Consider the following 27098-nt stretch of genomic DNA (forward strand, 5'->3'; position numbering starts at 1 on the left):
CTGTTATTATCTCAAAATAAGATGGTTTTCAGTGGAAATCAAACAAGCAAACAGAAATCCAGAAGCTGAGCAGCATTTTTCCACCCACTGCAAACGACACAGAAGGCAGAGCTCAACCTCCAGCCACATGCAGTATCTACAGAACACGACCACTTGTTGGAGCTGAACTGTTCCCTTTGGACACCCCTTGGCCCAGCAGTCACACTCCAGAGAGGGCTTTTTCCTCCTTATGATAAATTGAAAATGATTCTTTAGAAAGAAAGGGATCAAGCAGCAACGCTGCACATTTCTTTCTTTCATGGCATCCATGAGATGCAAAAAGAGAAATGCTTAAAGAGAATATTCAAGAGTTCACATGAAGCTATGTTCTATGATTCTATGTTAAGTAGGGAACACACTGCCCAGCTGGTGTTTGGGGAAGCCCACAGAAGGGGATGGGGATGGTTTAGTCACTGCCAGAATGGAGAGGCCTGCACAAAGCCTGATCCAGAGCACAGCAAAGTCAGAAGGAAAAGTCTGCTTTAATTTTGCAGAGGCAGTGAAGCACACCGTGGATTCAGACCACGGATTAGGGAAACGTAATCCAGAGCAAACAGCTCTTTCTCTGCCAACACAATCAGGCTGGAGCCCACTTCTCCGCTCCAGCTCCAGCTCCAGCATGGAGTTTTTAAAGAGCAAATCAGCAGACATTTCTTCTGACGTGGCTTTTGCTAGTCATAAAAGAGAGCATCTGGGGTACTTTGGGAGCCCTGCGCCCGGCTGCGAGTCTGAGGTCTGAGGTCTGAGGACAAAGGCCTGATGGGACAGACAAACAGCAGCACAGCCTGGCTCTTACCTCTGTGGATCACGGAGAGCTTACTGTGTAGATGTTCTAGTGCTTTTACAATCTGAAAGAACAAATCTAGAGTGAATCACAGCTGGTAGCACTGCGGTGGGGAGGCAATGCTGACTGCCTTCCCCCCCATCCTCACTGGACCTGCCTGGAGGGAAGGAGCTACATCTCTCCTGTGTCCTGCACCCTGAGGTGACAGCAGGCACCCAGGGATCTCCCAGAGTGTCAGAATCCTAATGGGAAGGTAGAGGAGCTGTGGGGTCGTCCCCACACCCAATACTGTGCCGCCTCTTAGAGGCAGTGTGCACAGGCACATTTGGGGGGTATTTATGGCTCATAAATGACATCACCCAAGACCAAATACTGGAAGCCACCTAGGAACGTCCATATGGGCTGGCCTGTGGACCTTGCCCAGTGCAAACACTGCTGGGAGGCTGGTGATGCAGGACTTGGCTCAGAAAAGAAACATCCTTTTCCTTCCCTCCTCGCCCTGCTCATACTCACAGAGACGGCTATTTTCCCTAAGATGTCCTCAGGAATCGTCAGGCCTTTGTCAATGACGTGCTTGTAAAATTTGTCCAGTGAGGTATCCATCAGCTCCATGCAAATCCACACGTCTCCCTGGAGGATAAAAAAAGCAGATATCTGCCTATGGAATGGATCACCCTTTCCTTTCACGTGCAATTATCATCTTCAGCGCTGTCCTCCTTTGCTGTTCTGTTTGCCTCTTTCTCTGTCATCTAAAAGTCATTCAGCAAAACTGAACTGGGCATTCCCCTTCTCGTCTCCCCAGCTGGAATTAAGTGCCATCCACCTTCCCTACCATTTAAAGTTCATTTTCTGCTGTCTCTTCCCAAAGCAGAGTCTCTGTAATTTAGGAGTCCTGAAAGTTATCAGGATTGAGGTTCCTTACATGCTCAGGTCACTCTGCAAATGCGCAGTCGGGAAACGTTCAGCTCTGCAGCTACACTTAAACCTCTCCAATAAATCTTGCACTTCTTGCTTTCCATATTTTAACTCCATGTGGAGAAAATCAAGGACAATTCAGGACAACATTAAAACTAAGAAATCAAGCTGTAGATCAGCATCGTTGGCACCTGGGCATCCCCACCACACACATCCAGCACCAAGCCCCTCTCTGCTCACCAAATAAGTGTAAATGAAAGACCTTCAGCTCAAGGTTGAGCAAATTCCAATCCTACCATACCTCATATCTAGTTTAAACCCTTGCATGTGGAGCAAGCCCAGGCAATTCAGAGCCTGGAAGAGGATCCAGAACATTCAATTTGCAGGGTGCCATACCTCTCGGAAAAGTGCTCCATAGAAAGTGACGGTGAAGGGGCAATCTACTGTCCTCATGGAGATATCCAGATCCATCAATAACCTCTTCTGCTCTTGGCTGTTCACCGTGGCTCGGATGCGCTGGAACACAAAGCATTTCAGCATTGGCTGGCAGCATCTCTGCACCATGCTGCTGTAGCTGGTGGTGTCCAGGCTGACCACCATGTCTGTCACTGGCACATCCCAAGCACAGCCACCCAAACGCCACAGAAGGTGGATGAAGAGTTCTCCTCACAGTTCAAAATGCAGGTGGTTTTGCTCTTCCCTACAAAAGTCACCCATTTTTACAACAACCAAAAGACTTTACAACAGCTGTGACTTAAGAGAGGAGAAGGGAGCAGGAAATCAAATTCTAGGCTGGTGGAAAGCTGTGACTTTTGGAGCTGTAGTGGACATCTATTCCATCACCGGACTTTGGGATAAGATGGCATCATTCCCAGAGCCCAAGGCCATGTGCTACTCATGGTTTGGCATGTGGGCACTTCCCAGTCATCCAGGGAAGAGATGTCATCTGTGTGGAACACCTGCAGCCCCTCAGTAGGGAAACACTACGAATGGGCTCAACACACATCACACACGCATTTAGGCTTCTTGGTTAAAGCCACTCAAGATCAATAATGATGGAATTAAACATGGCTCAGTGGGCATAGTTGTTATGGGTTGACGGTTGAACTAGATGATCTGAGTTGTCTTTTCCTACCTTAATGACTCTGTAATTCTAAGATTCTATGATTCTATTTAGTTCTGCAGATGCAATAGCCCAAATGTCCCTATATGTGCCATATCTTCTTCCATCATTCTCAAAGAGATCTTTTGCAGTACGGTGAACAAGAAAAGAAAATGCAGAGCATGGAGGCCCTGAGACACATCCCAGCATCAACAGCAAGGTTTAGTCGCAACAGAGGAGCTAAGAATTTCCTTTCAGTTTGCTCATAGCTTCCAGTTCTGCATCTTTTTTTCGCCTTTTTTCTTATTCTGAAAGGAAATTTGAGCTAAAACTCAGTCCTGTAAAAATTGGCCTTTCCCAAGGTACAAATTTTCCCATGACTATTTCCTTCAGCTGCAGGCTTATGAGTCAAAGCTGCTGTTATGAAAACTTTTCATAATAGCATCAACAAACCTGTCGTGAACCAAGACCCCACTGCAGCAGACAAAATGTGGAGAAAAAAAAAAAGCCAACAAAAATTCCCCATTCCAAAGAAACTAAAACAGTACCAGCTGAAGAAAATGATCTTATGCAACTGAATTTACAGTACAGTCTTCTTTGTAAGTACTGTGCAGAGGTCTGAATTGAGGTTTGTTAGAAAAATACATGCATACTTTAAAGAAATGATGGCAAATTGCTTCTAGAATCCTAGCAAAGACAGACATGTTGCTACCCAGATGAACCGTGATGCTTGAGCTACATTATGTATCACTCTTCTTCAGCACACCCAATTTTTTGTTAAATGGGGCCCGAATCTACTGATGTATGTATCAGCACTCCTTGCCCCTGAGAAGAAAGAAGATTCCAATTGGAAATAATTGGTCCAGGCATCCACACAACACACACAGAAAGCATGGAGGCTCACTCTACCTTCACTGCCATGATCTGCCCGCTAGGCATGTGCCGCATCTTCTCCACCACCCCGTATGCACCTCGTCCCAGCTCAGAGATGGGCTCCAGGTCATCAGCTTTCACCTCAAAGTTCTGCGGGGAGAAAGCCATTAGCAAGAAGGTGGCTGCAAGGAGCATCATTGCCCTACAACCTAACCCTGAGCACGTAAATTCATCTCAACTGGGAACCTCCCCATCTTCTCCATGAGGCTACAAACAAAACCATGGCCCCCAGCAGCAGTATGGAGGGTTAACTACTTCACAATAATTAACAGAGCTCTGGGGTAGATGTAGGAAGGAGCACTCCTTGGTGGGATGCCGCCTGCATCCTCCCACCCTTCACCTGCAGCCTCCCCATCCGTTAGGACATGGGATGGAAAACCCCCCAGCAGCCTCCCGCCTGGAATCACCTTCAGTTTTCCTATTTCTTTTTTTAAATTTCCTCCCTCCTCCTCCTCCCCCAAACACTCAAGGAAGCATCCCTGATTCGTTTCAAGGCTTATTTCTTCAGGCCTGCAGATGGCCCAAAAGCTAGCCGAGTGCGCCCCGATTGTAAACCACAAAGGATTTATTTTGTCTAGCCTTGGAGGTCTCCTTCTGCTGGCCTTACACAAAGGATAACTTTGTTTGGAGCCTTGCATTTTAACCTGCCCTTCTCCCTTCTGCTGTGATATTGTGCAGCAGCCCTATTTCTTCTTATTTTATTTTTTTTTGCTTATTATTATTTTTGGATCTTTAAAATATGCTCTCGCTACTAAAACCAGCCATTCTGTTTGCTGAACGCACCACCACATCAGTCAATCATCCTACAGAAAGAAGCGGGTTATAATGAACTGATTCACAGCACATAATCCCACACTGCTTTTTGCCTGCGCAGCAGAAAAATCCTGCAGTCCGACCCGTGCCTGCAAGGGCCCATACACTGTGTTACTGTGCTCAGGCTACATCCCCTGCACAAGGAGCCCTCCTCAATATTTCTGCTTGATTTAAGCATCGCTGACTGCCTGACACTGCTGCTACTGTTCCATGGGACCCTCTCCAGGAAAGCACTTTGACGTGCTCCGAGCTCTTCCAATTAGCAGGGAAGTTTAAAGGGAGAAGGGGAAAGTGGATTTCTCCAGGGATTGGGGTGAGTGTAGGAAGAGGGGAGCGCATCCTAAAGGAACTGGCTGGACAAATAAGTGATGGGTCCATGGGAAATTCAAGCCATGGCACACTGGCTTCTCTGAGATAGCCACAGATCTGCATCCATAAGAAAGCCCAAGTGTTGTGTTTTAGAAGACTGCCTGTCTGCTTCCACGCACAGAGCACAGGGAGGGCTGGGATGGATGTTCCCCTTTCCTGGGACTGCAGGGAGCAGGGATTTTCATGCAGCTCCAGCAGAAGCATTGCTCTGCCTCGGGCTGCACCGCTGTGCTCCAGAGGCATCTCACACTCTTGTCCACCTCCCAGCTCCTCCCCATGCCAGGGAAAATACCAGATCCAAAATGAAAGAAAAGCATCCAAAGATAGACGACATAAAACACCTCTGCATTAGTATTTCACTTCATAAATTAACTCGCTGACACTGAGGCCTATCTTTTGCACCTAATAAATTTATTGCCCGGCTTTAAAGCGTTTTGCTGAATGCTGCTGGGCCATTTTCTCATATCAAAATAGCTGTCCTTGGTTTGGGATGTTTTTTTTTTTTTCCTGCTGTGTTTTTATCAGGTGGACGGGTTTCCATGCTGTCAGAAGGTTTCACTTCCAGGACAGGAAGATCTACCCTAAGTTAAGACTCTCGAGAAGAAGGCCTCTAGTATTAGCAAAGGGAAGTAATTTGGATGAAGGCTTTAAATCAGCAAAGCAGACGCAAAGGAGAGTAAAATCCGCTGCTAGCAGTCCCTTGGATTGTAATGGATATTTCCAGGGGATTAGCTGCACCTTATCCAAGTCAGGGCAGGAATTTCCAAGGTGGAAAACACAAATGGGACCCAGGAGTGATGGGTGAACACTTGGAGCATGGTCAGTAGCAAGGACCACCAGCAGGCTGTTCTGCAGCTGCCCCAGGGCTGCACATGTAAATTGCTGGGGTGTGCCAACCTACCCTATTTTGGCTGCAGTTAAGTAAGAAGCAATGCCAGCAGCAGCCTGCCTGGAGAAGGAGGGTCACCAGTCCCCAAAGGTCTCCTCCTCACCATAACCCCCAAGCTTACCTCCTCGCCAATAGAGATGCAGGCTTTAGAGTCTAGATCCCTGGGTGGCCTGCAGGAGAGAAAAAAGATGTGAAATGTTCCTTAAAGGGCCTGTTTTCCCTCAGCAAGTATTTACAACCCCCAAGCTATCCCCCTGCACAGCAAACCAGCAGCCTTCACACCTAATGGGTCTCTTAGCTTTGTTGGATCAACAGATGCAACCAAGGTCCTCAAAGTCATCCTAAAAAGGTGTCAGGGAGGCAGCTGCTGGAGCTGGCATTCCTCACATCCATACCCCGTGTGAGATGTGCTCCTCCAGCAGGCTGGGACTGCAGCCTGGTCCTAGGAAAGGCAAGCGAGGTGACAAGCACCAAATCTCTGTCAGCCCATATGAAATATGGACTAAGTGGGTATAAAGGTCAAAAGCAAAAGCTGGTTTCCATTAATCCTTTCCAGAAATAGCAAAGCCAAGATGGGGAGGGCTCAGCTTCTCACCACATCTTTCACCTTCTCCCAGGGAAGGGAAGGTGTCAGCTCTGCACTGCCAGGGGTGGGGCTCTCGGGGAGCACCTTGTTTCCAGCATGCTGAACTGATTGTCTGTGCCAAAAACATTGCCCATGCCATGAATACAGCATGGGATCTGAGCTGACCCACTCTAATGAACGCAAAAATTGGGATCTCAGCTTTCTCGTGTTGTGCATTCACTGGCTGCTACTCCAAAATGCCCGGGGACTGCCTTAGGGAAAAAGGGATGGAGCTCTGATCACCAGTACAAGGTAATGGGCTGATAGAAGGCAGTCCTCAAAGAATCAAGAAAGCCAGGCAGCTTGGAGCTGGAAAAACTGCCATAAAAACACAATGTTTTCTTTTTCAAGGCAGAATAGATAGGGAAAGAGAGGTGGTTCTATGCCTCGACCAAATCAATCTGTGTGGAAGAAGTGCCGCATGGGTTAAGATCAGATGCCCATGATGTTTTCCTTTCCCTGGGCACATCATGAAGCAGCAAATGAGACACAGACCATGGCAGCGACAGGCAGGGTGCAATGGGGCTACATCAAAAATACAAGGGTTGCTAATTACAGCCTTCTCTAACAGTGAACCCAGGCACTGTCCTCGGGCAGGGTCTTATTACCCAGTCCTGCAGGGATGAGCCCCAGCAGCACTCCCACAAACACTGGAAGGCAGCTGGGACCCGTGGTTTGCTTTTTATTCCCTGTTACTCTTTGGGTGACTTACGTGGAGCTCGTCTGTGGTTGCTCAAATGCTTCTTTAGGAATTTTCAGCCCAGGGTTTCTCTTCTTGCCTATGAAACAAGAAAGAGGCAGAATTAAAGAAAGGCCTTTATTTATTTTTTTTTTTTTGGTGGGAGGAGGGTGGTGGTTAATTTGCGAAATACAGCTTGCCTATATTTGTTGACCTTATTTAACATAAATGCCAGGCCAGGCTGGTGGTGTAGACTCAGGGCACAGAGTTCAAAACATAAAGTGCCTTTGTTCAGCTACGCTTCATTTAGACCTGCACGGTCTGGCTGCCAACTTGGTATGGAACACAGGCAAGGGCTCTGGCAAAGGCAGCCCATGTGAAAATGCAAAAAGAAAGGTATTTCTCCTCCGTCAGCCCTACCCATGTAGAATCCCTTCAAATGTTTCTTAGGCCGATTTTAAACCATTCCAGATATATATCTGTGAATGCCGGCAGGATTAAAAACCTTTTTCAGATTGAATCTGAACGTCCAGAGCTACATTCTGACTCTGTTCAAACTGACGTTTCACCTCTTGGTCATTAAAGTTATGCAAACCCAGCAAAAATACAGCAGAATGAAGTTTGCAGGCTTCAAAGCCATTTGTTTCTGTTCACGCTGACCAGCCAAGCCATTCTGAGCTGGATGCAGCTCAAGCTCTGAAGCAGTTCAAATGCAGCCTCTGCTGGAAAGGGAGTCCAGCAGGCAGACACGAGAGCCAGGCAGACAGAGAAACACAAGAAGCTTTTTATGACTAAACGTATACAGCCACACTTCAACACAGGGTTTTGAATTCATGGATAGAATGACCTGAAAACATAAGTCATGTCACCAAAACCCCAAGGTAAACCTCTGGCTGTTTGGGTGTGTAAGAAAACCCCATGTGCCCCCCAAAAAGGCACAGGCATCTAATTTAGGCATCAAACATTTTCAACCTAACAATTTATATCAATTACTCTTTCTTTTAAGCATGAGTTTTACTCCTTATTCTCAACACTCCCCTTCATGTTTGAGTTTGTTTTTCCCCTTGACACAAGCCCAGGTCGACAGAAGTGTGCGCATCCCAATGCTGGAGGGGTGCTAGATCAAAGTGCAAGCACCCAGCTCTGAAAATGACCTTTTTGAAGCAATTAGTCAATGCAGACTGCCAACTTTTTATTTGTTGTTGTTTGTCTGTTTGCTCCAAAAGACAAGACTACGCTCGCTCCGCTTGGCAAAGAGCAATTCCAGGATGGGACAGGCTGCTGCAGCCCAGCTGACACCTCGTGGGAAAAGCATTCATGGGAAACCGCCGTGCACACTTGCTATTGTTGCTAGAAATCTGCAGAGCAGCAAACTTACAAAGCAAAAAACCAACCGACCAACCAAACAACAACAACAAAACCAAGAGGAGCTCCAGGGAGCTCCCGGTCCAACACAGAAAAGGCAAACTAAAAGAAGCAAGGTCACTCAGAAACATGAGGAACAGCTCTCCATTTTTCCAAGAGGTTTCCAAGAGGTGGGAGCTGCTCTGAAAGGAAGTACAAATAAATGTGAAGGCAAGTGCAGGAATTTCTACAGCTTGCAGAGCCATTCTGCGATCCTTTTACTTCTCAATTTCCCAATTGCACACAGAAGGCACAACAGAGCACAACTGACCCTGCTATGTCAGGTCGCATTTCTTGCCCGAGCTGTGCATGGATCCAACAGGATGCTAAATCCATAGTGGTGCTCTTGATGTTGTCATGTTTTAGCTTAAAAAGGAATCTCACAAACACAGGATTTGCAGTGCAAACAAACAGCCCCTGTTCCCTGGCAGTCTCCCATTCTCCCATCCCACCTCTGCCTCCAAAACCTGCCCGCATCCTCTTACAGTTAAAGCAAACAACACAATCACCTCCATAAGGAAAGCAGTATTTTCATCCTCATTCTGCTCATGGGAATAAGCCAGAACTTCTGCAAACACTCCACAGCCATCTCTTAGCACACCACTACTTCTGCACATCAGCCATCCATCCATCCACACTGCTGCAGTGATGTACACGCAGCCACCAAAATAATAAGGGAAGCAAATATATATTTGCTTTGTTTTTCCTCTGTTTTTTTTCCTTGATGGATTTGCTTGCACAGCCTCAGGTGCTGCAGTCATACCTCACGAGCTGCTCTCAGGTGGCTCCAGGAGAGCATAAATGAACCGAATGGAAATTACCCTCATTTGAACATGAATCAGAATAGTCTGCGCAGCACTCAATCCTGCCGTGGTTCACAAGTGGTGTCAGCAGAAGAACTAAGTAGCAAGATGACAAACCCAAATAAATATTAAAAGCCCTCCGCCTTCTGGTGAAATAAAATCTGCACTTTGGGGAGTTTATTTTCCTTGTCTCTTCTTCACAGAATACAATATTTTGAAACTTTGCCATTTTTTTGAAGTACAATCTGTTCCCGTGTTCGAGTTGCCAAGACGCAGACACAGCCTAACGGTTCTTTGGGGTTTTCTTCTTGAGACAGAAGAAAGCAGTGGCAGCAGCACAGAGAATGCATGGGTCAGGACTGAGCTGGGAAGGACTGCGAGTGGGAACTGTGGGAGGATTTGAATTTGAACCATCCTGCAATGAAGCATTAGCCATCTTGTCCGTGAAGAATTCGCCATCCTGACCATCAGGAGATTGACATCCTGACCATGGAACGTGAGCCATTCTGGCCATGAAGAGTTAGCCATCCTGACCATAAACATTAGACATCTGGACCATAACCCATTAGCCATCCTGACCATAAACCATCAGCCATCCTAAAATGAAGAGTTTGCCATACTAACCATAAAACATCAGCCACCCTGACCATGAAATGTTAGCCATCCTAACCACGAAGAGTTAGTCATACTGAAAGGAAGCATGAGCCATCCTGACCATGCAGCAGGGACCCCCTTGCTGGCATGGGGGAGCTCAGCTGATTCTCCACAGCTGCTCCAAGACAACGACCCTGCCTAAGTAGCATGCTCTGCAAAGATCTGGGGACCCTGGAGGGTGAGCAGCAGGGATGGGAACAGAGCACCCAGTGCCCAAACCATTCCTTGCATATGTGTTGGGAAAAAAAAAAAAAAGCAACTAACCCTGATTGCATTGAATACGCACACTGGGGAGGGCATAAGCAAGTGGTCTGAATTGGTCAAGACCTGCTCCCAAATGAGCAATACATGGGGAAACCCAGCAAGAGACCCCAGGCAGGTAGGCAGTGCTGGGTCCCACGTCTCTGAGGCACTTATGTCTGAAGGTGTTTTTTTTTTTAAGTAAATGTAAGTCCCAAGATCAGTTCTTTTCAATCACAGCTGCCAAACAAGCTGTCAGATAACACCCTCCAGTTTGCCACAGCAGACACCAGCTTTGAACGACGACGCTGGATGAAACTGCAGCTTGCTGAGAGAAGTCATCTGTACAGAGCTCCAAACGTGGAGGCAGCTCAATCACACAGCAAATTGGATGTTACCTGCTCCATCCACTAGAAAAAAAATGGTCGTTTTCACAGCATTTTTATGAATCATTATTATTTTTAGCTTTGCTTCCTAAAGAAAATCACCACATCTGTGCATCTGCCTGCGTCCCTCACGGGAGGTTTAAATCCAGAGGCCAACTCCATCTAACAGAGAAATGGAGCTCTGGGAGACTGCAGATCTGGGCAGCAGGTGGCACAGGGCAGGTGTCCAGCATCAGTACAAGGGCTCACTGCAGCTCTGAGCACGGAAAGCCCCAGCGAGGTATTGCACAAAGCACAGAGTGCAGAAGGCTCACGGTCTGACGTGCAGATGTGACTGCACATCTGCACCCCAGCATCCAAAAAGCTGTGAGTTTTCCATGTGAACAACCACCAGTGGCCCACCAGCCTCACAGCTTCCGTGCTAACGCTCATCTGAAAGCTCTCCCCTGCAATTTCCCGTGCAGAGACTTTCACAGACACCCACCTCAAAAGCCAAGTTTTAAGAATAACTGAGGAAAAAATATATATATTAAAAAAACAAAATTGGTTTCAAGCGGTGCACAGAGGCATCTCCAGACCCTTGTTCTGATCCAGCAGAACACCCCGGGTGTACATAACTTAAATCCACCTCCTTTTGCAAGCAGTTACAAACACGATGCACTGCAGTGGCCATCTTTAAACCCTTTGGTTTCCAACCCCTCACCTTTATCCCCTCTGTTTCCAACCCCTTCCCTTCAGCCCCACTGCAGCATCGCTGCTGGAGCCATGTCTGGAGGCAAAACTACAGCAGGAAAAAGAAAAACTGACTTAATGAGAACACATTAAATACTTCCCTGCGAAGGTCTTAAACCAATTCCTCCGGGAGGGGAGAAAAATACAGCCTCCAATCAGCTTGTTAACCTCTTCCCACCACTGCGCCGAGATTAATGGGGCTGGCCCCGTTCTATTGGAGCAATGTTAAATATCAATATTGAAAAATGAGACTTCAAAGCTTCATGGCGGAAGGGTAGGGAACATAATGGGGAATAATAAAGAGGAAGACAGAGGAATTTGCTGCCCAAATATGCTGTAGCAGAAAACAAACCTTCGCTTCTGAAGGAAAATCCCATTCCCCATCTCCAGACTTTTCTTTGCAGTCAAAAACTTTTTATGATTTAATCCAAAGTAAATGGTTCCTTGCCACAAAAAGCTCCTATTTCCTTCAAAGGATATTAACCAGTTCTGTCTTCACCACAATTTATTATTAAAGCCATGTTCAATAGCCGTGCAGCGGCACTTTCTTTCACATAACACTCTTTAGCACAGAGTCTGATGGTAAAATTTCACAGGAGGGAAATGCCTCTTTCTGCTCCTTTTGAAGAGATAAAAGCAGCTCATTACAATTCCTGAGTTTTTGTCTGGCTTTCTCAGTACTCATGAAAGCCAAACGATGCCCTTTCCCTACTGTGTGTCCTCAGCTCTGCCAGCAACACCCCATCCAAATTGAGGGCAGAATGGAGATGCTCAGTTTATTTCCATACAACAAGGGCAAATCAGCATCTCCTCTGCAAGACCGAGGGCTCATGACCATGGCTTGCTGCAGAACCTCAGGCTGAAACACCTCTTGAACAACCAAGAAGTTAGATTTACTTTTTGAGGTCCCACACGCCCTGCAAATGCCCAGCTCTGCAGGCTTCCAGTGAAAATACCCAAAGTTTTGAGTTACTAAAGATCATTCCATAGCTTTATTCTTTACACTTGCAAATTATTGAAGGTTAATGCATGCAAAATGGTTGAAGCTGATGGAAGACTCCTGGGAAGCTCTCCTCCCATCACTTCCATCTCCTCCCATCACATTTCCAGGGCTGTGTGATGCTCAGAGCCAGGAGCAGGCAGGGTAAGCAGCTGAGCTCCATACGCCCCCAGTTTGTGGACACACAGCTTCAGACAAGCCCTTGTTTCTGGAGGAAACCAAAAGCTCCACATGGTGTCCGTGTAAGCACCATGAAAGTGGGCCTGAAAATCTGTTTTCCAGCTCCTTGTTCAAGGAATTAGCATGCAGGAGGCTCTTAAAGGCTCAACCAAAAGCCAAGGGCTAAAGTGCTTGCTGTGCTTTATTTGCCTCCCTGAAAAATAATTCAGGTGCTCCCTCCTTGCTAATAAGCAAGCCTGACCATTTGTGGCTGCTCCTTCACCACTGCACTGCTGGGATGAAGACTCTGCTTCTCCTTCATCCCCATCCTCCCTCATGTTGTTTGCAAGAACTCCTTGGAAACAGCCAGCTTGGAATCTGTTTCCTTAACAACTCAGTGCAGGGCTGCTGGGAAAGGGGCTGCAGCAGCTCCAAGCTCCTACATCCTAGGTTCCAGATCCCAGCTCCTGGATCCCAGCTGCAGCCCCTGAGCTGCACTCCATACCCGTGCTGTGGCTCACACTTCTTTGTCTCTGTCTCTTTTTTCTTTTTTTTTTCCCCCTTAGAAACCGCATTTGGGGACAGGAAGCAGGAAAAGCAAGGGAGCTTTTGTGATTGTCATGGATGTGGCAAGATCCGGAGTCAGGATGTGCCTGAAACACAGAGCCAGGCACAGAGACCAGGGCACAGCCCTGACTTCCTCTGACCTTCAGCCCTCCACTCCTCCCTTGCTTTTCTCCAAAACCAATCCATCAATTAGTCCCATTTAACAACACGGTGACGGCAAACCCTGCATCCCTATCTGGCCAGACACAACGTCTGGAAAGCTGTGCAGCTGGAAGCCTGCAAGCAGAGGATGCTGCATGCATCCCAGTACAATTCCCACTGACCACGGCAGCGTACCACACTGATTCTCCTGCTGCCCCACACCACGATCCCATGGCTCAGGCTGACACTATTAGCACCCACACCGCTGGGACTGCTGCAAGGCTCTGCTCACTCCTTATGACTCAACTCTGCAACCTGTAATCAACCCTGCAGGAGAGGCCCCAAACCAAAATAGCAGGGTTTCTGCAAGGAGGTGCATGGTGCGAAGGTTGTGCAACGCCCTGCTGCTCGCTGTTGCGTCCCGATGCAAGAGAGCTGCATTTCCAGCCTGTGTTAGCTCTGCCCAGGTGCAAACACAATGCAAAGATCTCTGGGTGTGCTGCAGGGTGAGCTCAGCCTCCTGCAAGGGACAGGTCAGGAAAGCGGCACAAGAACGAAACACGTGAGGAAGGCCATGCAGAAAGCTTTGCACTCGGGGCTCCAGCAGGCTAATCTGTGTGCTCCTGCAGTGCTGAACCATACAGCAGCGACACCAAACTGTGCAAATATCAGAACCCATTTGCCTGCCTTTCAATAAGCTCTGTATTTCCGTAATTCAATTTGGAAGGTAATTTCCTGATTCAGGCTCAGCTCTTGTACTCTGCCCATTTTTCTCTTAACACATCCTGCAAACAGGCTGCAGGCTGCTGTGTTTATTTGTGTCAATACAGAAAGCAGAGGGCTGCCATTTCTTCCTATCTGCCTGTATATTTTGGTTGCAGGAGGTCTGATATGGCTGCACCTCTGCATGTTGGAGGCATTAAGAGCTTTGGAATGGAAGGGATGCTTTGATTGGGGTTTGACATGAGTCCTGCAATGATGTAGGATGAGAGTGATGGCTGAACCAGGAGAGGTTCAGGTTGGATATTAGGAACAATTTCATTTCCAAAAAAGCAGTGATGCAGTGGCACAGCTGCCCAAGGAATGGAGGAGTCACCAACCCCAGAGGTGTTCCAGAACCATGGGGATGTGGCAGTGAGGGATGTGGTTATGGGCATGGTGGGGGTGGGGTGGGGTTGGACTTGGAGATCTCAGTGCTCTTTTCCAACCTTAATGACTCTGTGATCTTAATGAACTGATTCTACACCTCCCCAGATCCCCACCAACCAAAAATGAACCGAGACCTTGGGTTTCACTTCCCAGCCAAAACAGATGCAATGCAAAACAACCCGAAATCCATCACACTTCAGGTGCTAACGCAAGTGGGAGATGGTAGATAGGAGAGTTTTGCTTGCCTACGGCTTTCAGCACAGGTCACAGGAGGTTTTCATATTAAAAACCTTATTACAACACTTTGGCTGAAGGCATCCCATATGTGCATCCACCCAGTTCAGTGGCCGGGGGAAAGGGCACGGCTGGGTGCAACCAGCAGCAGTGATGTCCCAGCGCACAGAGGCACACAGCTGGGCACAGCTGGCAGCAATCCCCCCCAGCACAGTGCAGCACATCCCTCCTGGGCACATCCCACACAGAGGGGAGGTGGCAGGTTGCAGGGATGTGCCCACTCCGGTTCCAGCTCCGATGACCCCGGCCGTGGCCACGTTGCACAAGGTTTGTTTGTGTGTGCCAAGCACTCAGGTGTGCTGCAATAACGAGTTAAGGCACAAACACGCCTGGGCTCTGACTCACACCCACTGGAGTGAGGAGCCATGGGCAGCCGCTGGGGGATGCTGCCTGTGTTGCATGGAGTCTGTGGTCCCATTCTCCTTAGCACAATGCAAGTGTACCTCCAAACCCATCTGCAATGGTTATGAGGATGCTTGCAGAAAAAAAACATGAAAAAAAAAGAAAAATTGGACAGTTTGCCTGCACATACAGCCTACTTACAGTGAAAAACCTGTTCCAGCCTGCTCCTGTCCCAAATGCCTCAAATCTCACAAATCACTCATGGCCACCCCAACACCCATGTGGGCACCCAGCACTGGGGACAGCTTCCCTGCAGGGCTCCTGCAATGGGCTCTGAGAAGGCTGTGCCAGCAGTGGGGAGAAATCCCAGCATGGAAATTACACTAATATCTCCCCTCTGCTTTCACTACCTTTCCATCTCGGAGCCTGTGTGCTTTGCTGCTATCTCTAATTAGGAAACCCACAGCACTGCCACCCAGAGAAGCTGCTGCTGGGAGCCTGCAGCCCGCACAGGGTTTGGGGAGGGACTGCTGCAGTCACCGCTTTGTTTCCAAACCATCGGCTGTCTGCTTCCAGTGGGAGTTTGCTGGAATCCAAACTGGAGAAAAGCTCCTGGAATCCACCCGTGGAACAAAAGGGCTTTTGTGCAAGAAGAGCTGGAGGATGAGGCTGCTCTCATTGCTGCTACCTTCATTTCTCTACTCCGTCTGCCAAAGGGCACCTGCCAGCGGCAATGGGATGGCCAGCGCATGTGGGTGGGCAGACAGACATAAGGACACACAGACACATGGACACGTGGACATACAGGCAAGGGGACACATGGATATATGGGCATAAAGACACAGAAACACACAGACACACTGACACGTGGACACAAAGACATCAAGACGCAAGGACACAAGGGCATGCAGACACACAGACACGCACACGCACAGCCTTAGCCACAGTGGGAGCACATCTGCCTTAAACCCCCCAACCACAGCCCAGCTAAAACACTTCTGTCCTTACTAACACACCCACTCCCTAGAAAACTCAACAGAGGAACAGAATTCCTCCACTGCTCGGCTGAGCCCCAGAGGAACAGCTTTCTTCTGTCGCTGGGACACCAACCCTGGTGCCACACCAACCCAAACGGCGTGGTGACATTCCCTCTGCTCCGTGCTCAGCAGTCGCAAGGGGTTCATTTTGCTGAGATGGACTGAACTGCCTCAGCATACTGCAAACGCTGGACATTTACGCAATGCCATGGAGCCACCTCCTGCTGCTGATTCACTGCATGTAAACCTGAGTTTATAATCTACTGTTCACAAGAAAAGCCACCTTTGGATAAAACAGGCGATTCACGTTCCAAGCACAGCAGAGAGAGAACTGCCCATTGATCCTGTAATTCTGTTTGTTGGCAACACGATCAAGATTCTGACCAACGTGACTGTGTTCTCTCCCATTAAGAACCCTCTTCTATTCATTTCTCATCTGAGAGCTTGCTTGCTTAATTTTGTACCAAGACAATTCAAGATGATACTTCGCTCTGAGCAGTGCAGATGGCAGAGCTCACTCATGCTCCCTCTGCTGGCAGTGCCTCTCAGCAAACAGGTAGGGCCCCCCACTCACAGTGAGTTCGGGATACAGGATGTAGGATGTAGGATGCATGATGAAGGATGCGGGATGCAGGCTGGAGTAGAAACGATGTGGAGGATGCAGGATGCAAGATGTGGGATGCAAACTGCAGGATATGGGATGTGAGATGGAGGATGTGGGATGTGGGATGGAGGATACGAGATGGAAGATGCAGGATGTAGATGTGTGATGTGGGATGCAGGATCCCAGATGCAAAATATGGGATGTAGGACCAAGGACACAGGATGTAGAATATGGGATGCATTGCTCGGGCTGCCAAGGAAGACCTGAGGTTCAAGTGGATTTAGACAGAAGTCAGAGGGCAGGGACTTGCAGCTCTCCTGCCAGGCACCTGCCAAGAGCGTGGACGTGCTTGCACCTCATCTAATAAAGCAAAGCAAGATTTTTATCACGCCATTTTTATTTCAGTTTAGAACACATTACAAAATGCATGACGGCACGGCACTCTGGCAGAACACAGCACTCCCTGCCCTTTTTCCCATCCAGCCAAGCATCCCTGACACAAGTGAGCAAATGTTTTTCTACCCACATAAGCCCAACATGGATCAAACCCCACCAGGCTGCACCTCTCCACCCAGCCTAAGCCAGGAGCTGTGACCACAGAACTTCCTTTAGGAGCCTTTATGTCAAAGCCTCTGTAGAACTCCCTGTGCTGGGTTTGTGACTGAACATTCAGTTAGATGCACAAATGCTCTCAAGTACAGTACTGCTTTCTGACAAGGACACGGAGAAATAGGAGAAAAGGAACCAAGGGAGAGCAGCAGGGTGGTGTAAATCATCACACAGATCCCACATGTCCACCCCACTTAGCAACCAGGAGCAAATACATCCCCAGCCCTGTAAATTCTTATGTGTGTGCTCAGCTGCAAGCACATCCAGTACCACTGACTCTGCTCACGCACTCCAAGTTTAACACATGCATAAGGAGTTTCAAGATCAGAATATGAATTAAAAAAATCACGTTCAGCTTCACTTGTATAGGGAAAGCAAACAAATCTCCAGACCCCTCCCAGCCCAGCTGCTCTGAATCTGTTCCCATTCATTGCTGCTTGGCATCAGCTGTGGCAATGCCTTTGTAAAGCAGGATCCTGGGGACAGATCCTGCAAGAGGTGCTCCTGGGGGTGGTGCTGGCAGAGGACAGCTCTAATGTGTATGCTGCAAGGTAAAGTAATTGCTAGTGCTGGTATTGGGCTGGAAGAAGAGGAGGAATGCTCCCTGTTTGCAGGAAGCTGTTCCAGCCCCTTATCTGACACAGAGCTCCTGATTTCTTGCGGGGGAAGTGCCAAATGTTTTTGAGAGGGGAAAAAAGATAAATCACAGTTAGCTCCAAGGGAAGCTGCCTATGACATGAATGGAGCTGCCCTGGGTGGGAGCACGCTCCCTGCCCTGCCGCGGGTGCTGCTGTGACCCCAGTGCCCCTTCTACAAGGGACCTCTGTGAACGCAATCACTCTGACCTCCAGAAAGTGATTTACAACTGATAACCTCTGAGTGCAACATCTGCCAGGGACAGCCTGGGATCTGCCTGCAGCTGGGATGCTGCTGTCCTGCCGTGTCCTCCCATGACACACACACACACACCGCACTGCTCCTTCCCTTCGTTTGTGAAACTGCTCCTTTGGCAGCGAGTCAAATCCTCTGCAGAGAGGTTCGAAGCTGTGTGAGCAATAAGCATATCAGTGCTGTCCTTGGGAAAGGTAAGGCAGCCAAGCTCTGTGTTAATTGCCTTTATTATTTTTTATTTTTTTTTCTAGAGGGTATCTCCCCAAGGATGGCCCTGTGCTGTGCAGAACTATTAGGTAAGCGTCCCTATGGATGGATGTTGGCTGCTGTGGTTTCTTGCATACGGACCTGAGGAGCTCCAGCCTGGGGGATGCTGACTGTTCTATCAGACTTTGTGCTGAGCATTCCTCATCTCCAACCTGGCTCTTCCTCTAGGCTATTAAGGGATTATGGCTCCCAGCCCCATAGCTAAAAAGCAAAAAACACATTGGAACAGGTTGGGAAAACAACAGTATCTAGAGCACTGCTATTTTCCTTTAATAGGTTACCCCGTCAACCCTGTACTCGTTAAATAAGAGAAAAATCTGTGGGCATGCAGTGAAGGTCAATCTTGTGGTTTCTGAAAACACTTAATTAGTACAGTTAAGTGCTGAGGTCCGCCTGGGAGTGAGCTGCTGCATCAACAGCTCTGAGCAGGGGGAAGGAATCCTGCATCAGGAGTGCAGTAGGGGCTGCATCACTGTGCCCAAGCTCCAGAGGTTACTCAGCTTATAGGAAACCCACTGCAGTGTCCCTTAATGGCCTCAAGTTGCACCAGGGGATGTTCAGGTTGGTTCTAGGAAACTTTTCTTCTCTGAAAGAGCAGTGATGCAGTGGCACAGCTGCCCAAGGAGTGGGGGGGAAGGCAGGGAGGTGTCCCAAAACCACAAAGATGTGGCACTGAGGGATGGGGTCAGTGGGCACAACGGGGGTGGGCTGGGGTTGATGATCTTAGCAGTCCTTTCCAACCTTAATGATGCTATGATTCTACATCACAAGCCACTTAATATGGGCTCAAACCAGCAGGCATAGCATGCACAACTGCTGTTCTCGTGGGCTGGCACTTCCCTTAGAAAAGGCCACAGTTTGGAAGACAAAAATCAGCTCCAGCCCTTGCAAAGGCAAAGCTGGTTTGCTTTCTTTCCCATTTTTGCAGCATGGGAGACCCTAATTGTAGGCAATTAAAACAGCACTAGAAAGAAAGGGCTGTGTTGAAATCTAAGCTGGAAAGTGTGCCTCTAAATGGCTTCCAGTTGCCAGTACTGGAAAAGTGCCTGGGGAGTGTGGAGCCCATGCCAAGGGCAGCACAGTGCTCTGTGGGACCTCAGCCCATGCACCCTCTGCTCAGGGCAGGGGTGCACAGCTCAGTGGGATGGAGCTGCTGGGCGACTGAGCTGGAGCAGAGCAAGCCCAGGGCACAGCCAGCAGTCATTGCTGGAGCTCCTCAGCTGAAAAAGGTTGAAAAACCTTTTTTTCCTCCTTTTCCTCTCAACGCAGGGTTGTGCCAGAGGGAAATCCATCACTTTAGAGCCATCAGAGCAACAAAAGGCAATTTTTTTTTTTTTTTTTTTTTTTTTTTTTTTTTTTTTTTTGCCATTTTCTGTATCTGCCCTTGAACTACTGGAGAAGCAATAAACGCACTTAAGAGAAACAACTGCATGGAAGGAAGCAGTAATTTCCATAAAGCAGTGTCAGATGGGCCCTGCTGCAAACACAGCAATGGGCAGAGCCAGGACCAGACCCACCGTGGGGTGAAGCAGAACAACAACACAGGTACTGGGATTTCCACCACACACACTGCTCTGAGGCCACTGTGTACTGATAAGCATTGCTTTATGAAGTGCAATTGCATACTTTTGTTTAGGAGATTCTCCTTCAAATGCAGCTACGGCAGCTCTGCCCATTCAGCCTTCCTGAAGGCCTCTCGTTGCAGACAGAAGTGGTGACTCCTGTACTTATTTTCTATTGCTGCCTTATCTTTGGCATCTCAGCTGTGACTTTTACTGTTTTTTTCCACTGGTTTCATCAGAGTGCAGTAAAAGTGGATGTTTGTTGGGCTTCAGCTCTGCTAATGATTCTTGATCTGCGTGGTGCAGATGAGGAGAGCCCAGCCTTGATGAGAAAATGGCAAGCTAAGTAGGCTAACAAAACAGCAGCAGCAGCAAGAAACTGGATCAGCTCCGCTCGGTGAAGTTTTCCTGCTTCAACAGGGGGAAAAAAAATCTCTCTTTCTTTCCCTGAAGTCTTTCTTACAAATACCAAACTGCAAAGGCTGCTCCCTCCGGCTGCTTGCACAATGCTCCTTGGGCTTCACTGCACTCAGCCTAATGTGCAAAGGCCCTTGGTGTGATGGTTTTGGGGCAGCATCGCAGCCTGAGCAGTGCCTGCCCCACATTCAGCTATGATGGGGTGCACAACCTGAAGGATGCTCAGCACGGTGCTTCAGTGCTTTTCACTTGGGATGCGCCAGCAGCTTCCTGCAGCCGTTGTGGAGGATGTGCTGCATCTGCTTGCAACATCTCCAAAACCGAGATGACTCACGAGTGCTTTCGCACCCCAGAGACCTTAATGATGGGATGAACTCCCTGAAACGTCAAGCAAGTGTTTGGGATTTCCTGCTCTGGGGGAAGAAGAGCTTTCGGTTTGGCTTTGAGGCAGAAGAAAGCCCTATAAGCATGGCTCAGGCTTCCCCCTCCCAATGGCTTTTCACTGAGCCAGGATTACAGTGCACTTTTTCATTTGTACTCGTCAAAATTTGAACTCGTGCAAAATAACATGGATTTGGAAGACAAAAAGCAAAAATGCCAAAACCTTTTTGCACTGTGTGTGGGTATGGAGTGGTACTGAATGGCCTCTCCTGCTCTGCTGCTGCAGAATATATCTGGCGTGGCAAAGCTCCAGGATCCTAGATCTGCTTTAGTGCTAACATTGCTCTAGCTGATAATGCTAATCTCTTAAACTATTCCCAGCCAGGCCCTAAGGAAGGGAGCTAAGCAACTCTGCAGCTAACGAAACAACTTTTGTAATTATAGCTCTGGCCATGGCTGAAATGCACAGAGCAGCCCTGCGTTTTTTCCAGTCTCCAGTGACCCCACAGCCAAACCACCACCCAGTGCACCCTACTGGCACAGGGCTGCCTTTGGGGCCATCATCCATCCTGCCCCATTGGCCCAGGGTTGCCCCTGGAGCCAAACAAGCCAACCAAACCAACTTCTTAGTTATCTGATACATCTGCAACCACAGCATGAGATGGACAAGTCTGCTTTGTGACTTCCATGCTAACTGTGTTCCGTGAACGCCAATATTCTTGGAAGAATGAAGAGTCTCAGCTCCCTAAATTACTCCTGTGGTTTTAACTGAGCATCGTTTGTTTCACCTTAGCAGCTAATGTGTATGTGTGTGTCACAGGAGGGAATTCACCCCAAAGGAAGGTCTGCTTTTTGGGAACTGAAGGAAACAAATGAGCACCACTTGGTGTGGCAGTGAGAAACCTAAAAAAGACACGCTATGGCTTTATTCCTTTCCCCTCGCAACGTATCACTTTTATTGCTATAATTGCTCGTATAGTTCAAGCTTTTTATATGCTGATGGTTTCCTGTCCCTGCTGAGCCCTGGGGAGCATTGCCCTCCTGCCACATTGCTGCAGGAACAGCACCGTGGGTGCAGCACAGCCTGAGGTGCAGCTCCATCCTCAGGGCAATGCCATGGGAGCAGCAGAGCAGCACCACGAGGTGCAGGGTGCACGATTCCCCCTCGCTCAGCTGCACAGTGCACTTCTTTGACTGACATCAAACACTGCTGCCTGCTGCTTTCCACCCCAGCCATCTGCCTGTCCTTCATCCCATGCTACTTAACTCCTCCAGCAATGCACCGCACTTCCACACTTCCTTATCCATACCTGCACGCTGCTTATCACAGAATGGCCTGGGTTGAAAAGGGCCACAATGCTCATCCAGTTCCAACCCCCTGCTATGTGCAGGGTCACCAACCACCAGACCAGGCTGCCCAGAGCCACATCCAGCCTGGCCCTGAATACCTCCAGGGATGGGGCATCCACAACCTTCTTGGGCAACCTGTTCCAGTGCGTCACCATTCTCTGTGTCCTATCACTGTCCACCCTCATAAACAGCCATTCCTCCTCCTATTTATACACTCCCTTCAAGTACTGGAAGGCCTCATTGAGGTTTCCAGGAGCCTTCTCTTCTCCAAGCTAAACAAGCCCAATTCCCTCCACCTTTTTTCATAGCAGAGGTGCTCCAGCCTTCAAAAGTGCTTAACGCAGGCAAGCTCCATCACAAAAAGCGGCACAGAGTAAACAAGTCATGCAACGGGGACGAGGCAATTTGCATTGTCAGATAGCAATTCAGCAAAAAAATACTATAGGAAAAAAAAAAAAAACAAAAAAAAAAAAAAAGCAACACTGTAGAACTTGAGCTGAGATGGGTTGGTTTGCAGCCAGACCCGGCCCTATTCCACCCATGCCAAGTGCCTGTGTCATGGCAGCACGGAGCGCTGAGGTGGTGCTGACGAGGCAACCTGGCGTTGCACAACGCGGTGCTCGTGGGTCAATTTGCTACGAGCAAAGACCTGCTGCCTCCCCACGGCGGTTGTTTTGTTTTGTTTGGAAAAGAAAACGTCCACCATTTTGGATTCGCATTCGTTCCGTTGCAATTTCTGGGTGGAAAAAGAGAGCTCTCCATGAAATGCAGCGCTGCGGAGAGGTGCAGAGCCTTTGATCAAAGTCCATAGGGTACGCGATCAGCAGCGTCACGTGGGCCGTGGTTCTCACTCTTGCTGTTCCCTTTGCAGCTGCAGTGCAGAAAGGAGAATCAATCTGAAGCAACAAACTGTGAGAACTGGGAATGAGATCCGTATGCAGCCATATTTCGTGGTTAAGCGGAGCTCGTGCCCGTGAAGTATTTATAATTAGTTCTCTAATGACCATTGCTCCCCTTCATTTTCTTATTTCTGGGCAGAACGCTGTGTGTTTGCAGGTGCTTCTCCATCGTGGGCTTCCCTAGGGAACAGTTCCCCATCACAACAAATTTGGAAGTCTCCCAAGCATATCCACTGCCACGAGGGTTCAGATTTACAGCATCAAACCGTGCTTAGCTTGCCATGAACGCAACCTTCTGTGTAGTTGTTCTTCCAGAAGAACATCCCATAGATGACAGCCAAAACTGCTCCCACTGGGGCTCCAGACCGGGTCCCAGCAGTGCCACAGGTGGGAGCAAACTGCTGCAGCTCCTCCATCCAACCCAAAATACCACTTGTCAGCTTGAAGGAGGAATGGAAGTAGAAACGAGCAGGCGGTGGAACGCAGCAGTTGGTATGCAGTGATGGTACGTTTTGTTGGCCACAAAATGTTGGGGAGCCCAGCGGGTACCATGGCTGTGTAACACAGGGATGATGATGCTGAAAGCATCACCGCTTTCTGCTGTAGGAAGGGCCAGAAGGAAGGAGCTGTTTTCTGAGCTCCAGGCCGAGTCAGCTCCAGCAGCTCATGGCCATATAAAAGCAGATCCCACTGCACAGCACAGCACAGGTGTGGGGGCTGCAGAGCGCTCCTGCCTGGAGCTAGACAAGATGCTTTGCAGGGAGAAGCCCTGTGGCAAAAGCAGCCCCTCAGTTCCCAGCCTGAGAGGGAGCACTGAAACATCCATTGCTGCCAAACAACTTTGGAGCAGGTTCAAAACCGGGCGAGGGCTGTGCAGCCCCGCAGCCTTCTGCAGCCCTGCGCAGCATTGCAGAGCGCTGATGAGGAACCTCCTGTGCAATGCAAAAAAGCTGCTCCAAAATGCAGATTTGGGGTGGTTCAGTTCATCCCAAGGAGAGGAGCCTGCACACAGAATTCCACACCAGTGCTCCCATCACAGAGCACGAGATGGACAGGCAGCGGAGCGCAGAACGATGCCATTCACTGAGGCCACACTCAGTGGGTTGGCCGCTCGCTTTTTCCCATTTTCCTGGTGCTGGGGCTGTGGGATATCCCTGTGGGTCCCTGCTGTCAGTGGCTCCATTTCCTCACCCCATTTTTGGGGGGACCCCCAGGATGCAGCCATCCCCCACTCACCCCCTGCCATGCACTGGGACCCCCAGCGAGCAGCTCCGGGTCCCATCCTGCTCAATTCCGCCCTATCAAACTCCCTTGGCTTGTCCTATTGGAAACTTTTACAATTCCCTGCCTGCCTGGAAAAGATGACTGCAGCAAACCCAAATTAGGAATAAATTATACAACAACTTTACATTTTTCTTACAAAGGAAAACTCCTGCCATGTCCCCCAGCACTGGAAGGGCCACCAAAGGAGCACAGCCCAGAACGACCCGGAGTGAGCCCAGCGCCAAGCCGGGGGCTGCAACCACCCCAGGCTGCAAAATGCATTGCAACAGCAAATCCACGCGCTTCCAAAAGCTGCATCTGCGTGGCCGCTCGCTGACATATGTGCATTATTTCCACAATGAATGGCCACAGCGGCAGCTCCCCCAGCGCCTCAATTAGAGTCCCCCTGCAGGGACTATTTGCATTCCCTCCGCATTTCTGCAATATTTCAACCCCCCTCCCTCCCCCCCCCCCCCCCCCGCCCCCCTGCCCCTCGCAGAGGTTCTGCTGTACCCCCCGCAGCCCCCCCGAGCCATCGCAGCGCTGCACCCCGCGGCCCCGCTGCACGCGTTGCTCCCTGCAAAAGTTACACATCTTATTGGGGATGGGGGGGGGGGGGGGGGGAGAGAGAGATCGGTGGAAAAATGATCTCAGCCCTGGCACCAGAACAATACTTTCCCATGGAAACATAGGTATATATTTAATTCCTGGTAACTCCGCTCGAGTTTCACCTTTCATCTCGTCCCCGGAGTTCTGCAAAAGTTTCATTTCATTTTGCGCTGCAAATCAGCTGCGGTTCTCCTGCACCGTGCCCATTTTGCATGCACACCACACGACAGCGAATGCATCTGCTCCTCCGCACCCTCTCCCTGTCCTGACTGTGCAAAAGGCAGAAAGGGCTCCGTAATGCCCGCAGAAGAATTCAAATAACGTCAATGCACAGCTGAAGTGCGAGCCCTGCCTTACAGGAACTGTGTGTGTGAGTGTGTGTGTGGCTGCAAAAAGGCACATACTAAACAGGAAATGCAACTGAGAGCCATTGAAAGCCTCAAACTTCAAAATGCAATTGCATCCCGAAAAATGCATGCATGCACTGCAAAATGCATGCACGGCTTTTTGCATATTTGCAACGAACAGAAGTAGGAGCCTTACCTCTCGACTGAGACATTTTCCCCTTTGCTTTGATGGGGGAGGGGAGCACAAAAGACTTTGCCTTGCCTCTCTTCTGGAGCTAGTTTTGCAACAAAGATGCAAACTGCAAGCGCTCAATCTTCATGCAACTGGAGTTTTCCTGACTCGCTGCAGCAGCTCTCCTTGCAGCGGGGGGCCGTGCAATTGCACACTTTGCAGGGCAGCTTGCAGCGCGGGGGGTTTCCTCCCCCCCTGCTTGCAGTGCTGGGGAAGGCTCTGCTGCACCTACATGATGGGCCAGGGCTGGCAGCTCGCAGCTCCAAACTTGGAGCTGGGGGGCGCAGTGCGCAGGCGCGCTGCCGACGGCCGCCGCACTGCCCTCTGGGAGCTGTAGTCCCGCAGCCTCCGGCGGCCGCCTGCAGAGGGCGCTGCTGCGCGGAGCGTCGCGGAGGCTGCGCGGTGGGAGGGGGGGGAGCGGCGGGGGTCGCGCTCAGGGCGGTGCGTGGCTCCGCTCCTGCAGCGCAGTGGTGTAGGGAGGGGTTGTTTTTTTTGGCCCCCCCCCCCCCCCCCCCCCCGCTGCCCAGATTTTTGGGGGGTTCGTCCTTGCATACATCATGAATCTCTCCGTCCATCTCTTCCTTCACCCTCCTGTGCATTTCTGCATGCAGCCCTGCTTGCATCCCTGCCTTCACCCCAGCGTGCATCCCTGTTCACATCCCGGCATACATCCTTCCATCAGTCCCTCTGTGCATCTCTTACTTCAACCCTCAGTGCATTTCTGCATGCATCCCTGCATGCATCCTTGCTTGCATCCCTGCCTTCACTGCTGTGTGCATCCCTGCCTGCCATCCCTATATGAATCCTTTTCTTCACCCCTCTGTGCATTCATCTCTGCCTGCATCCCTGCGTATATCTCCTCCTCCCACCCGCACTGCTTCCAAACTGTGCAAAAAAAGGCCATTTGTCTCCTGAGATCTTTTAAGCAATTTTTTAAACACGATGTGAGTTGCTGGCTGCTGGTTTGTTTACAGCGAAGCACCTCGCTTTGCTGTGCAGCAATTAATTCCAGAGAGCAAATGCTGAAGCAAAACATAGAGATCAGCTCTGGAATGGCAAAGATCTGGGAGCTGCAGGAGGAGCCTGAAGTGCAAGAGTTGGATCACAGAATGGCCCAGCTAGGCAGGGACCTCAAGGATCATGAATCTCCAACCTCCCCATTTAATACTAGACCAGGCTGCCCAGGGCCCCATCCAACCTGGTCTTGAACACCTCCAGGGACAGGACATCCAGCTGTGTCAGTCAGCAGTGTCACACTTGGTGACTTTTTAGACAATGACTTGCTGCTTTGTCTGCAAGCCACAGGGATTGCACTCAGTGACAGACCCCAGCAGCAGTGCTGCTGTTTGCTCTGCTCGTGCTCTACTGGCATGCATGGGATCTCCATGCCTTCAACTGCAGCAATGAGAACAAAAAGCTCTGAGGGAAAAAGTTCATTTTACTAAGAGTCCATAAGGCTGAAAGAAGAGCTCTGATCCCAAAATCTGTGCTTGCCCTTAATTTTGTCTGTGCCCATTGCCTCTGTGTAATCCTTCCCATTTTATGCATGATTATGGTTTGTTTATTCCTTCATTGCTAAGAGTGCAGAGAAAAAAAAAATACTGGGAAAAA

General features: G+C 49.4%; 1 protein-coding gene across 2 annotated transcripts in view; it reads right to left on the bottom strand.

The window, feature by feature from the left end:
- Window positions 1-25721, bottom strand: part of MAP2K6 (mitogen-activated protein kinase kinase 6) — a 45684-nt gene extending 19963 nt beyond the window's left edge. Inside the window, exons 1-7 of one of the 2 annotated variants that reach the window (XM_042865139.1) lie at window positions 25452-25721; window positions 7182-7248; window positions 5966-6014; window positions 3750-3863; window positions 2135-2254; window positions 1337-1453; window positions 836-887 (exon numbers count right to left, since the gene is read on the bottom strand). In XM_042865139.1, coding sequence (XP_042721073.1) covers window positions 836-887; window positions 1337-1453; window positions 2135-2254; window positions 3750-3863; window positions 5966-6014; window positions 7182-7248; window positions 25452-25467 — 535 coding nt within the window. In that variant the 5' untranslated portion in view covers window positions 25468-25721. Of the gene's footprint in view, window positions 1-835; window positions 888-1336; window positions 1454-2134; window positions 2255-3749; window positions 3864-5965; window positions 6015-7181; window positions 7249-25030; window positions 25173-25451 lie in introns of those variants that run through there. The other variant, XM_042865138.1, reaches the window with a different exon arrangement.
- Window positions 25722-27098: the final 1377 nt, after the last annotated feature.

This window comes from Lagopus leucura, unplaced genomic scaffold, assembly GCF_019238085.1.
Source record: "Lagopus leucura isolate 7727_CA_CO unplaced genomic scaffold, USGS_WTPT01 Super-Scaffold_797, whole genome shotgun sequence".
In the NCBI taxonomy this organism is placed as follows: domain Eukaryota; kingdom Metazoa; phylum Chordata; class Aves; order Galliformes; family Phasianidae; genus Lagopus; species Lagopus leucura.